At 43.3% G+C, this 14,168-nt stretch overlaps 1 protein-coding gene and 1 non-coding gene across 2 annotated transcripts; both read left to right on the forward strand.

Moving 5' to 3' along the window:
• Positions 1-8,957: 8,957 nt before the first annotated feature.
• Positions 8,958-11,584, forward strand: RPL37 (ribosomal protein L37). Its single transcript, XM_043488420.1, has 4 exons — positions 8,958-9,103; positions 9,713-9,848; positions 10,357-10,441; positions 11,467-11,584. Exons 1-4 carry the CDS (start codon positions 9,101-9,103, stop codon positions 11,534-11,536), a joined length of 294 nt encoding a protein of 97 aa, XP_043344355.1. The 5' UTR covers positions 8,958-9,100; the 3' UTR covers positions 11,537-11,584.
• On the forward strand, positions 11,305-11,384 carry LOC122454663. Its single transcript, XR_006273476.1, has one exon. It is a non-coding gene; the product is annotated as a small nucleolar RNA SNORD72 (small nucleolar RNA).
• Positions 11,585-14,168: the final 2,584 nt, after the last annotated feature.

A 14,168-nucleotide genomic window follows, 5' to 3' on the forward strand; every position in this document is an offset into this window, starting at 1 on the left:
TGGTGGTGTAAGAGATCTTAATTCCCCGCTCAGGAATTGAACCTGGGTAGCCTGGATGAAAATCAGGACCAGATTTTGCCACCAGACCTTGCCACCAGACCGGCAAGGACTAGAGGCTAGAAGCTATTTTTCCTTGGCTTTTGTCCCAGTGAAAAAGCATTTCTCATGCAGGCAAAAACTATAAATGCAGGTACAAAGTTTATTATTAGAGACATACATAGCACAACAACACATAGGACAGCACACAGAGAAATAGTTTGTTAAGACAGAAGCAAGGCAGAGATACACCTGGAGAGAAAGGTTGTAAGCCTCCCCACTAGTGAGGAGGAGCTCAGTAGAGAGGCAGTTGAGTCATTTATATAGGACATTTCTTCCAGGTCTTTTTACCCTTGGCCAATTGTTCTTTTTCCACACCTGACCTACCCTTGAACCCGCTCAGACATGCATGTGTAACTTGTTTCCAAGATGGATTCCAGTCCAGAGGCCTATGGGATCACATGTTAGCATCACATATTATGGGGTGGCATCCCCTCTTTTTTGACCCCCAAAGAGCCTTTCTGCCCACATGAAATGTCTCCCTTACCCCAAGGATGGGAAATATATGACTTCCTGATTCTTTGCTCTCTGTCCCTGCCATGACCGTTGTCTTAAGGTGTCCACTGGAGACAAAGCCTGGCTGCTTACCCTGTATCCGTTGTTACTTCCATTTTTGGAGGGCACACAGGAGGATGGCTGTAAGTAACTAACCTGGAGCCCACCTGTCCTGTTTCAGGAAATGCAAACAGGAGGCTAGTTGCAAGTGTCTGGCCTGAAGCCCACTTTTTTCCTGCCCAGAGATATGTAAACAGGAGGCCAGTTGTAAACGCCTAGCCTGGGGCCTATCTGTCTCCTGCCTCATGGTGATGTGATAACAGCAGTATTCAAACTTTCTACTTTAAACATTTCCATTTATATTAACACTTTTTTGTTATCAACAGAATTTAATTTTCTAAAAAGTTATCTGGTTGGTTTTTATTTTCAGTTATAGTTCACAGGAACCTGAAAACAGTATAAATATCAACAGAACACTGGATGAGCAAACTGTAGTATTTCACGCAATGTAAAAGACAGCATTCAAAAAGAATGAATTTCAGTGACCCACAGTATAGATAAATCATAAGCATTAAGGGGAAATTTTAAGTCCCCAAATATTATATGCAGCATAGCACCCTCCTACAAGGCTCAAAATAATGGAAATACAGACACACAGACTTTAGGAATACACATTGAATCAAGGGAAACAGTGAGAGACTTTATCTTCTTGGGCTCCAAAGTCACTGCAGATGGTGATTGCAGTCATGAAATTAAAAGACACTTGCTCCTTGGAGATCAAGATCGGTAGGAGAAATATCAATAACCTCAGATATGCAGATGACACCACCCTTAAGACAGAAAGTGAAGAACTAAAAAGCCTCTTGATGAAAGTGAAAGAGCAGAGTGAAAAAGTCGGCTTAAAACTCAACATTCAGAAAACTAAGATCATGGCATTTGGTCCCATCACTTCATGGGAAATAGATGAGGAAACAAGATTAACAGTGAGAGACTTTATTTTTGGGGGCTCCAAAATCACTGCAGATGGTGACTGCAGCCATGAAATTAAAAGATGCTTGCTCCTTGGAAGAAAAGCTATGACCAACCTAGACAGCATATTAAAAAGCAGAGACATTAGTTTGCCAACAAAGGTCTGTGTAGTCAAAGCTATGGTTTTTCCAGTAGTCATGTATGGATGTGAGAGGTGAACTATAAAGAAAGCTGAGTGCTGAACTGATGCTTTTGAAATGTGGTGTTGGAGAAGACTCTTGAGAGCCCCTTGGATTGCAAGGAGATCCAACCAGTCCATCCTAAATGAAATCAGTCCTGAATATTCATTGGAAGGACTGATGCTGAAGCTGAAACTCCAATACTTTGGCCATCTGATGCAAAGAACTGACTCATTTGAAAAGACCCTGATGCTGGGAAAGACTGAAGGCAGGAGGAGAAGGGGATGACAGAGGATGAGATGGTTGGATGGCATCACTGACTCAATGGACATGAGTTTGAGTAAGCTCCAGGAATTGGTGATGGACAGGGAAGCCTGGTGTGCTGCAGTCCATGGGGTCACAAAGAGTCAGACGTGACTGAACAACTGAACTAAACTAGAATCTATATAATTACAAGAAATGAGAAGGAAATGAAATTCTGAGGGATGGCTACCTTAGTTGGGGGAGGCTGGGGATGGGATGGGATTGGGGGACAGGGAAATTATGGAGTTAGACATATGGTATCATCTGGGGATGAGTTTATAGGTGTTTATTATATTATTAAAGGTAAATAGTTAAACATATAACTGAAAGTATACTATGTTTGTGTTACTGAGTCCAAGCTTGCTCTGCTCACCACATGACAGGCCAATGAATCTGAAAGAGAAGTATTGAGGCAAGGAATACAACTTTATTTGGAAAGCCAGCTGACAGAGAAGATGGCAGACTAATATCTCAAAATAACAATCTGGTTGGAGTCTGGATGGATGCTAGGTTCTTTTATAGACCAGAGAGGGTTAGGAGTTAAGGAAGCAAAAAATCCTTTTTCTTGAAATACTCTTAAATGGCCAACCTCAGGAAGGGGATCTGTTCATCTCTCCATTCTTGCAGCCATTCACAGGTGAGCAGGGTCAGATTATCTCCCTGTGAGCTGAACAAGGGGCAGGGTTCCCTGAGGCAGACCATTATGTATAATTATAATAACAAGCCAGTCAATCATAAAGAAAATCAACTCTGAATATTTATTGTAAGGGCTGATGCTGAAGCTGAAGCTCCAATACTTTGGCCACATGATGTGAAGAACTGACTCATTGGAAAAGACCCTGATGCTGGGAAAGATTGAAAGCACAAGGAGAAGGGGATGACAGAGGAGATGGTTGGATGGCATCATCAAATCAACAGACATGAGTTTGAGCAAACTCCGGGAGATGGTGACGGACAGGGAGGCCTAGTGTGCTGTAGTCCATGGGGTCACAAAGAGTTGGACGTGACTGAGTGCCTGAACAATAATAACAAAAGCAACAAAAAAAACAAAGGTTAAAATCAAACAAACAGATCTATCATGGAGTCAGAACTGGCTCTTCCTTCCAAACCCTTGGACTAATGCTGAGCATGTAGTTCTACTGAAAGTGGCACCTCTCTGGACACCAGTGCCGAATCAAATACCTCAAAGACAAAGTTTTTGGTGAATTACTTTGCCAGGCAAAGGAGGACTTCTGCATCAAAAAACTGTGTGTCTCTACCCAAAAGAACTTGATGAGGGGTTTTTATAAGAGGGGGTTTCAAAGGTGGGATCTCTGACAAAAGTAGGGTGTAAGCAGGGTTTATACCACCTTAATTTCATCTCAGGTGGTCAGTCTCCTAATCTCTATGAGCTTCTCTGTTCCCTTTAATTTTGCTTCCTGTGGTTTCTTGGCTGCCTCTCCCTTGATTGTGGAAGTTTAGTAGCTAAGTTGTATCCCACTCTTTTCGAACCCATGGACTAGCCTGCCAAGCTCCTCTGTCCATGTAATTTTCCAGGCAAGCAAGTGGGAGTGCTTTGCCATTTCCTTCTCCAGGGGATATTTCCAACCCAGGGATCGAACCCAGGTCTCCTGCATTGTAGGCAGATTCTTTACCAACTGAGACATCTGAGAAGCCTTTGATTAGAATTGTTCAAATCTGCCCTTTGGAACTCAGGGAAAATTATGGCTGGAGTCTTGCCAGCAAGAAATGGGGGATAGAAAGACCCCATGCTTGGAAGTCCCACAGGGCTCCACTTGGTTTCAGTATTAGAAACCAAGGATAATGATTCATTAAGTTTTAGGGACTCTAAGGTTGAAAAAGAATAAGAAAAGCCTTATATGACATTAAAAATTAACTTTAGGTTGAGTTTTACAATGTGTCACAAAGGTATGGGTTTCAAGAGATGTATCCTACTTAATATTAATAATCTGATTGTCCATTTTATTTTTTTTATTAAATTATTTATTTATTAGTTGGAGGCTAATTACTTCACAACATTTCAGTGTGTTTTGTCATACATTGACATGAATCAGCCATGGAGTTACACGTATTCCCCATCCCGATCCCTGCTCCCACCTCCCTCTCCACCCGATTCCTCTGGGTCTTCCCAGTGCACCAGGCCGGAGCACTTGTCTCATGCATCCCACCTGGGCTGGTGATCTGTTTCACTATAGATAATATACATGCTGTTCTTTCAAAACATCCCACCCCCACCCTCTCCCACAGAGTTCAAAAGTCTGTTCTGTATTTCTGTGTCTCTTTTTCTGTTTTGCATATAGGGTTATCATTACCATCTTTCTAAATTCCATATATATGTGTTAATATGCTGTAATGTTCTTTATCTTTCTGGCTTACTTCACTCTGTATAATGGGCTCCAGTTTCATCCATCTCATTAGAACTGATTCAAATGAATTCTTTTTAACGGCTGAGTAATATTCCATGGTGTATATGTACCACAGCTTCCTTATCCATTCATCTGCTGATGGGCATCTAGGTTGCTTCCATGTCGTGGCTATTATAAACAGTGCTGCGATGAACATTGGGGTGCACGTGTCTCTTTCAGATCTGGTTTCCTCAGTGTGTATGCCCAGAAGTGATATTGCTGGGTCATATGGCAATTCTATTTCCAGTTTTTTAAGAAATCTCCACACTGTTTTCCATAGTGTGATTGTCCATTTTAGTAAGTTTCCCAACTTTTCTTTTTCATTCAAGTTGCTTGGTAAGGTATTCTAATAACCAGCTTCTCAAACTGAATCTCCTCTCCACTCATCCCCCAAATACCATCCTCTCCCAAAAAAACCTACTCCAGTTCTCAAAGATGATGGGAGAAAAGTGTTCCTTTGAAGCTGGATATTTCACAGTAAAATTTAAATTTAAGGAAGGCAGTTTAAATTCAGTTCCTTGGTAATAGGAAATGTGCATTGCACAAGCTTAGAATGCAAATGGAAGTGAGTTGGGGGAAGGGTATGTATTTGATGTATTTGAAAATACATCCCTCAAATTAAATACAATGAAACAGGAGTAAAATTTTTGTTTGTAGCTAGCAGTTTATGTGATTTTTTGAAGATGAAGTTAGTTAGTCGCTCAGTCGTGTCTGCCTCTTTGCAACCCCATGGACTGTAGCCCACCTGGTTCCTCTGTCCATGGAATTCTCCAGGCAAGAATACTAGAGTGGGTTGCGATTTCCTTCTCCAGGGGATCTTCCCGACCCAGGGAGTGAACCTAGGTCTCCTGCTTTGCAGGCAGATTCTTTACCTTCTGAGCCACCAAGGAACTCTTAAAGATAAAAGTCAACAGTAATTTCACCTATTGTAGGGGGAAAAGGCAGGTCAAATTAAGAGAACTGAATTGAATCCAAACAACAGATGCAAGACTTCTGATGTCTCTATCACTCTCTACTAAAAGGCAAAATGCCGTAGGGCAAATACCCAGGTAACAGCAGAGCTCATCTGTTTCAGAATTCAGTCTGCTCCTACCCAAACCTGGCATCTGGATAAAAACCTGGGGGTACTAAACTGCCTTGATAGACCTCTGTAGAGCCAAGGGCCTACTTGACCAGGCTTAGAATGGCGTGATTTCAAGCATACCAAAAAGGGAGAGGAGGAGGAATTTTTCACCCTGACGATTTGGGAACAGTCTGGGGTAAAAGAGACTGTCGCCTAGTACCTGTTGCACAGTTCGACTCCTCAGTGGTTGCTACCTGTCCTATTCTTTCTGAAATGGAGTAGGACCCTGTAGGGCCCCCCTGGGTACAAAAACCTTTCCACGTGCCTCTGGTTTTTAAGAAAAGGGTTTCAGCCTTCAAGATCTCTCTTGTGTTCCAAAGGGCAGACAGTTCAAACAGTTAGCTGTTCAAACAGTTACTTGTTAAGGAAGCGAGGGGATGCATAAACAAAAGAAAGGCAGTAAAGGACTTCCCTGGTGGCTCAGTGGTAAAGAATCCGCCTGCCAGTGCAGAAGACACAGGTCTTCCCTGGTCCTGGGAGATCCCCCATGCCAAGGAGCAGCTAAGCCCATGCTCCACAACTATTGAGCCTGTTCTCTAGAGTCCAAGAGTCACAACTACTGAAGTCTGTGTGCTGTGCTCTGCAACAAGAGAAGCCACTGCAGTAAGAAGCCTGCACACAGCAACCAGTGAGTAGTCTTTGCGAGCCAAAACTGGGGAAGAGCCCACACAGCAACGAAGACCCAGCATAGCCAAAAATAATTTTAAAAACTTATTTTAAAAGAAAAGCAGTCAAGAAACAACAGTACAGCAATAGAGTCCCAGTTCCTCCCCAATGGGTATACATAATATGCTGATACAAATCTTTGAGTTCTGCTATAGGAACTCAGCTCCCTTTCAGCCACCCCCAAACCCCAGCTCCACTCAGGTGGAAGATGGCTGAGCACATTTCTTGGAACATCACCCTCTTACCTCACCACCAACTAGAAGAAAGTCACAGGCCCCCGCAGCCCTTACTTGGTCTTTAAAGACTTCCCTAAGAGAATTCCTCAAGGATCCAGTGGCTGGCACTCTGTCCTTGCACTGCTGAAGGCCCAGGTTCAATTCAACCCTTGATCCAAAAACTAAGATCCTGCAAGCCCCACAGAACAGCCAAAAAATTAATTAAAAACCAAAACATAACAAACCTCTTCCCTGAAAACCATCGGACAGTTCAGTTTTCTGAGCAGGAGCTATGCTGACCTCCTTGGTTGGTGTTTGCAAAACCTTTGCTCTAAACTCCTGTTTTAGTTTCTTTGGCCTCACTGTGCCTCAGGCACACTAACCTGGGCTCAACACTGTGTCTCCGCTGATCTCATTTAATACCTGTGCTAAGCAAAATAATGCTCTCCCCAAAGATGACTATGTTCTAACTCCACAACCTGTGAAAATACTAGTTTACACCAAAGGACAACTAAGGTTGCTAATCAGCTGACCTTGAGATCTGAGAATGATCTGGGTGGAGCCAAAGCACTCTCAAAGGATTATTAAAAGATAAACAGTCATCCAAAACTTAAGTTTAAGCAAAAATCTATCCAAAAAGGGCAGCACCAAACTGGAAGTGGTTAGTAGCATTTTAGGAGCCAAGGAACTTTATAAAGTGTGGAAGCAAAGAAAGGAAATTACTTGATTGGCTGTAGGTTAAAGACTAATTGGTGGTTTGATTGTTGTCCTTAAGTATACAATACAGTATTTTCAACTGTAGATGCAATATTGTACTGATCTCTTACATGTTACAAAACTGAAACTTTATACTAGTTGGTTAAATGTTTTGTCTTAAACCATTAAGTTTGTGGTAAATTGTTAGAATGGCAACAGGGAACTAATACAGTACCTAATCCAGTTAAGTCTAACCTGAACTGCAGTTTGTTTCAAAAACTCAAATGTTGGTCTTCTCACTCTCTCCCTGCTGGAGGGCTCTCCCCCTGAACGCCCCATTCCCCACCTACCATTTCCATAACAACAGCAACTCTGTCCTCTCCTCTTCCCAGTTCCCAGGAAAGCCTAGGGCTTACTACGAATTTATCAACAGTTAACCTGTCAAAAATTTAACCTCCTAACTCCTAGACTTCATCTTGTTCTTTTAACTGTGTGAAAGACGCTCACTCGTGTCCCAGTCTTTGAGACTCTATCAGCTGTAGCCCGCCAGGCTTCTTCCTCCATCCGTGGGAATTCTCCAGGCAAGAATACTGCAGTCCCTCCTCCAGCGGATCTTTCCAACCCAGGGGAAGAACCCAGGTCTCCCGCATTGGGGGGCAGATTCTTTGCCCTTGGAGCCACCAGGGAAGCCCAAGAATACTTGAGTGGGTAGCCTATCCTTTCTCCAGCAGATCTTCCCAACCCAGGAATCCAACCAGGGTCTCCTGCATTGCAGGTGGATTGTTTACCAGTTGAGCTATCAGGGAAGCCTAGAAGTTAATTACTTCCGCCAATATTTCACAAGTGTTAGGTCACTAATTGCCTCTTTTAGACAGCACGCGTTTAGGATTGTTTTTCCCTACTAACTCTTAAATGTTTGAGTATTTTACCCTTTTGCAAGGGTGGGGCCTTTCCTCGGAAGAAGGCTGCAATTGAATTAAGTGTTTGTATCAACAAGGTCTGGGAACCAACAATAAAACAACAAAACACTTTAAAGTGTTTTGGACTACACAGGTCCAGGCCCTATCCAAAGCTGTCAAAGCATATTTCCTCACGTTAGTTTAGAAAACTTGTTAACAAGTTCCGCCTCTGATTCCTTGTCATAGTAAAATGCGAGATCAAACCATAAGCCTATTATTACAGCTTAAAAAAGCATTTTCTGCCCTTCTTTTCATATTCTGAGCCCAGCTATGTCCTCCTAGCAAGTGAGGATTGTGCTCAGTAGCTTAGTCGCAACCGACTCTTTGCGATCCAATGGACCAGCCCACCAGGTTCCTCTGTCCTTCGGATTTTCTGGGAGCGGGTTGCCACTTTATTCTCCAGGAGAGCCTCACCACCCAGGGACGGAACCCGCGTCTCCTGCACTGGTAGGCAGATTCTTTACCGCGGAGCCTGTGAGGATCAGTCAGTCAAAATCTTCAGGCCAGAGTACAGAGCAACCTGGAGAAGTACACCAGCCCAACCCCCAACCCTACAGAGAGGCCGGGAGGGCTGAGCTAGCGCCTGGACGCCAAGCAGGGGAGCCTCTCTACCCACATTTCACATCCCCTAGGAAACCGGAATCCGCAATGTGGCCTTAGCGCTGACAGAACACTCCTAAAGACCGGAGGGAAACAACAGGAGGGTAGGTAGTCGAGTTCCGGTCTAAAAGTTTGCTGCAGGGAAAGGCGGGTCCGGAGGGTATACGCCCAATCCCTTCCCCAGAAAGTTGTGAGTTCCGCTCCGCTGAAGTCTCTATTGGCCCTAACCGGCTCCGCGATCCTCCTCTCGAACCCACCCACACTACAGTGACGGACGCTTGAGAGCGGTGCACTGCGCCCCGCCGGAAGTGCTTCCCTGGGCGGAAGCTTTAGAGCGCAATATAGCGGAAGGGCTTTCTCTTCCGGCCTCTTTGGTCTCGGCGGCAGAAGCAAGATGGTGAGTGGTTTCCAGGGGCTCTCGTCATCGGCTTTCATCCTCACCCCCTGAGCTGCGCTTCATGCAATCCGTGGGGGTCTTGGAAGCTTTCGGATAAGAGTAGCCGGTCGGCGGGGAAGGCAGCTTTCAAGAGGCACGAGAATGGGGATGCTGATGTGGGGATGCTGAGCCTGCCGTCGTGGAGCTGCAGCTGCCCCAGGCCCCTTTCTTCTGTCTGACCTTTGGGGAGCCCGCACAGCCCTGCCCGCCAGTGGGAACTGATGGAAGAAGCGTGGCTTGGGGGTATTTGGCTCTGTAAACAAAAGAATAGTTGGCGACAGCCCCTGGGCGGGAGCTCTTAGATTTTGGAGTAAGAGTAGGCAGGAAAACCACGTTACCTGGTCTTTTGCCTTTTATTTGTTTCATTTTCCTTTTTAATAGTGTAGCAGGTTTCGAAACATGGCAGCTCTTGCAGGGGCTTTAGATGACGTGAAATTCTAATAGTGGTCGTCTAAACAGCGTCAGCCCTTGTGATTGTCATTAATTTATATCAGTAGTTACTTTAACTGGAAATGTTGAACATGTGTATAGAAATGACTAGACTTAAACATTTATTCCCTTAACTTGCAGACGAAGGGAACGTCATCGTTTGGAAAGCGTCGGAATAAGACGCACACGCTGTGCCGCCGCTGTGGCTCTAAGGCCTACCACCTTCAGAAGTCGACCTGTGGCAAGTGTGGCTACCCTGCCAAGCGAAAGAGAAAGTGTAAGTTAATATTTATAAGTGTGCTTTGAGATTGAGAATAGTTTCTTGTTTCATATGTACCTCAGTGGGGCATTACCTTGAACATCATTTGGTTCCTAGCAAAATTGTACGTCTGTATACCACTATGTTGATTAGTTGCTGAGTTGTGTCCCACTCTTGCAACCCCATAATCTTTAGCTTAGTAGGCTTCTCTGTCCAATGGCTGTCCCAGGCAAGAATACTATAGTTGGTTGCCATTTCCTCTTCCATGTATGGGCTTCCCTTGTGGCTCAGCTAGTATGCTGAGCTTGCAGTGCAGACGTGGGTTCGATCCTTGGGTTGGGAAGATTCCCTGAAGAAGGGAAAGGCTACCCACTCCAGTATTCTGGCCTGGAGAATTCCATGGACTGTGTAAGTATACCCATAAAGTGAGTTTAAAGCCAAGGCAGGCGTTTTTAATTATATTGACAGACAATGTGTACTGGGACAACAATATGAATCTTAACCTGAATTTTTTTTTTTTTTTTAGATAATTGGAGTGCTAAAGCTAAAAGACGAAATACCACCGGGACTGGTCGAATGAGGCACCTAAAAATTGTATACCGCAGATTCAGGTATGGTTTTTATGTTTCAATTATAGGTGGGTCTATGAGCTTTTATAACAGTCGTCTCAACTACCCTGGTGTTTGGCATGAGGTGTTGTTAGGATCCTTTTTCTTCTGCCACTATAACCTTCAGATCAGTCTTGAACTTAGGAATCAGTGAGCAGTAGTATGCACTGAATAGGCTGGAGTGCAGTTTGAGGTAGACTCCAGAAAATGATGGCATTTATTCGCATACCTACATTTCATTTTCCTGCCAAAGTTTGTCGAGATGATAGTATGTAATTGAGGCCTTCAGTTTTGTGGCTTTGGGCAAGTCTGCTTGCTGTAGAACACTGTTGTACTTAAAGAGAGCCCTTAGAGTTTTAATTTCAGCCCCAACATAGTCTTACAGAGAAACTGCATTTTAGTGGTAGCAGTTGAGGGGTGTAAGGCCTCAATTGAGGTGATTTCTTTGTTGGGGACTGAGGTTGTCCTGTGCAACATAGGATATTTAGCAGAATTTGTGATCTACTCAATTCAAGATCTTCACGTTTTAAAAGACCACAAGACAGTTTGGGGGCTGGAAACAACACACTTAGATGTATTTGTATGCTGGACTGATCTTTGCACTTAAGGCCAATATATTAGTAGTATGGGCTTAGGGTTCAGTGGTCTGCTAGTTTGAGTTAAGAGCATGGATTCAAGCTAGTTATAACCTGTGTGTTCCTCAAAAGATACATTTCAAGTAGATGTTAAGTGAGTTAAGATGTAAAGCATAGAACCCATTTTCCCAAAACCTTAGGAATCATAAGTGGTGGGGAAATAACTGATCACTACAACCAAATATGTTGCATTGGCTATTTTGAAGCAGAGGGAAGTAATTAAAATACCACAGCTTATCAGTGATGTTCTAAAAATAAATGTCTGAACTTATGAATTCAATATTGATTTCATCATTTAACTGAGATAAGCTCATAAAAATATATTTTAACAGAGATTGAAATGTATATGTTGACATTGCTGAGGTAACCTTTCTTGTCTCTAACACAATGCAGGCATGGATTCCGTGAAGGAACAACACCTAAACCCAAGCGAGCGGCTGTTGCAGCATCCAGTTCATCCTAAGGATTTCAACAATTAGTCGCGCAATAAATGTTCTGGCTTTTAAAAATATCTGGTGTGCTAAGGTATTTTTAATAGGCTTGTATCAGTAATTTACATAGGTTTGCGAATGCGGCAACTAAAAATCAGGTTTACTTGTTAAGCGGCTGTTTTGGAACACTAACTTTGAACTGGGTTGTGATACTGCTTAAGAGGACCAGGCCTTTACAAGCAGATTTCCTTCAAGCAGATGACATTAAGAAGTAACATCTGTGCTACTATATGAATGTACCTCTAAGGTCTTTGTGGAGTGGTTGGCTTTGGATTACTGGTGAGAACATGAAGGACGGGAGTTGAATGAATTCCATTTTGGAAAGGTGGGGTTTTTTTGGGGGTATTATATTTGATTTACAATGTTGGCGTTAGTTTTTTACAGCAAAGTGATTCAGCTATACATTTTTCTTTTTCGGATTCTCAGGTGATAGTAACTCTTGGCACCCAGCTCGTAGGCTGTGTGTGCTTTTTAAGCTGGTCAGCTAAGTGAACAACTAGGTGTGAGTCAACAATGTAGGGCCATGTGCAAATGCAGTGGGTTGAGTAGAATGTAAAGGAAGGCCAAGTATAAACTCACTTGCAGGCTAGTAGAACTTTTTTAATCTTCATCTAGCTGATCATTGACTTTTCAGGGCTCTGAATTTTTCTGCCTTGCTTTCTGGTGTTTCTGCCAGACAGTTTTTTGAAGTGAAGACAATACTAACTGTTGGACTGGTGAGAGAACAGAACATTAATTAAACAGCGCAAGTGTTGGAGTAACTAGCATAAAATAACAATGTGGCCAAGCTGTGCTGTCCCAACTTGTAACTTCCCATTTTGTTAAGAATTTAACAACTTTAATCTGACCTTGAAGGAGTTTTTATGATCATCACTGCCTCCGCAACCTTACCTTTAAAAGGTGCCCTAGAATGCATTCCAAGATTAATTGCTCCCTTGCTTTTTTTCCTTAGCTCCTAACTCTTTCAGGTCTCAGCTTGCTTCTACAGGAGCCCCAGCTGATCTGAGTCTATATTTGGTTTCCGCCCAATATGTGTGATGTAATATAATGACTCTGTTCTACTTTTGCTGCTGTTTGCCGTTGAGCTGCTAAGTAAGTGTCTCTGACTCGGCAACGCTATGGACTATCCCACCAGGCTCCTCAGTCCATGGGATTTCCCAGGCAAGAATACTGGAGTGGGTTGCCATTTCCTGTGTCTTCTTTGGCAGGCAGATTCTTTACCACTGAACCACCTGGGAAGCCCTATTCTACTTTGTTGTTTTGTCCACTAAATCTAGTCCTACCCTTTGTGACCCCAAGGACTGCAGCACCCTAGGCTTCTCTGTCCTTCACTATCTCAATGGAATTTGCACACTTTTAATTGAGTGGGTGATGCCATCCAACCATACCCCAGGGGTGCATAATAAGAACAAAGTTCCTGTGTCCAGTTGACATTTGATCATGTGATTTTTACTGGTATACCTGTGCTTATTTGTAAGCTGGAGGTCTAACTAACTATGGGCTTCCAACTTAAATAATTGAAGGTGCTTTTACAGTGATTGTAGCCTAGTTACTATGGTGGGTCAAGTATTTGAAATTGCTTTTGACCTATAAAAATAGTAATTTTGTTTTGGCTTGAGTACTGAATAATCTGACTTGGTGTTAAGATCTTTCTGAAATCTTGCAGTGTTACTAAAGGTTGATTCCTGGGTGGTGAAGAGGCCCATTAAGATAGGAAATATCCAGGGTGGAATAAATATTAGGCCTTGAGGTAAGTAGGTGCTGACCTGAAGACATGAAATTTCTAAATCCTGGATCAGAAAATAATTGGCACAAGAGGGATTGCATGAGAGGTAGACAGTGATGCCTTAAAAAAGGCCTGTGTGTTTTGAGTATAAGGTGACTTAGTCCTTGTTTGCCAGTGCCTGTGGCCTGACCATTTGGGTTTCAGTGGGAAATTTCTCTGATAAAATGGAAGTTGTAAGACCCAGGGAGAAGCAGTGGGCTAGAGATGGAGCTGGTTAACACATTCATTACAGACAGGTGGGTTCAGTTCATTCAAAACTAGTTTGCAGACAGTTCATACCTGGCTTACCTCATTATGTCCTGAGGATCAAAGTTGGTTTGGACAGTGGATCTCCATCTAACAGAAGATGCCTGAGGCCGGTGCCACAACTAAGGGATTTATGTTTCTTGGGCAGGGGGAACTCAGGAGCGGTAAGACCCAGGAATGTATGTTTTGTGTATGTGTTTGACCTTTCAGTCACAGCTACTGTGATTTTGTCAGTTGGAGAAAATATCAGAGGTAGGGGTCTTGGATGTTCTAGGGGGCAAGGAGTTGGCCTTCACTGAGGAATATAACATGGAAGCAACAGGAAGAAATTGTTAGGTGGTGTTGATGTCTGTGGGATACTAGAAGTATCTTGGAAGAACCGAGTAAAGCTAGAGGCAGCTGAAGTGGAAAGCTGAAAGCCCAGGCTGGAGATTTGCATTTGGAAATAATGAACATTGAGTTCGTGGGAACGAATTTAGGGATTAGAATGGTGAAGATAATTTAAATGGAGATATAAGGTAATGGTGAAACCTGGTAGGCATTTAAAAATGATGGGAGATGGAAGAAAAGGA

This window comes from Cervus canadensis, chromosome 16 (genome assembly GCF_019320065.1).
Source record: "Cervus canadensis isolate Bull #8, Minnesota chromosome 16, ASM1932006v1, whole genome shotgun sequence".
Lineage (NCBI taxonomy): Eukaryota > Metazoa > Chordata > Mammalia > Artiodactyla > Cervidae > Cervus > Cervus canadensis.

Bases quoted from the DNA above. Each gene is read 5' to 3' on its own strand.
- RPL37 (XM_043488420.1), top strand. The intron at 9,849-10,356 runs GTAAGTTAATAT...TTTTTTTTTTAG, and splicing joins TGCCAAGCGAAAGAGAAAGT to ATAATTGGAGTGCTAAAGCT. The intron at 10,442-11,466 runs GTATGGTTTTTA...AACACAATGCAG, and splicing joins ATTGTATACCGCAGATTCAG to GCATGGATTCCGTGAAGGAA.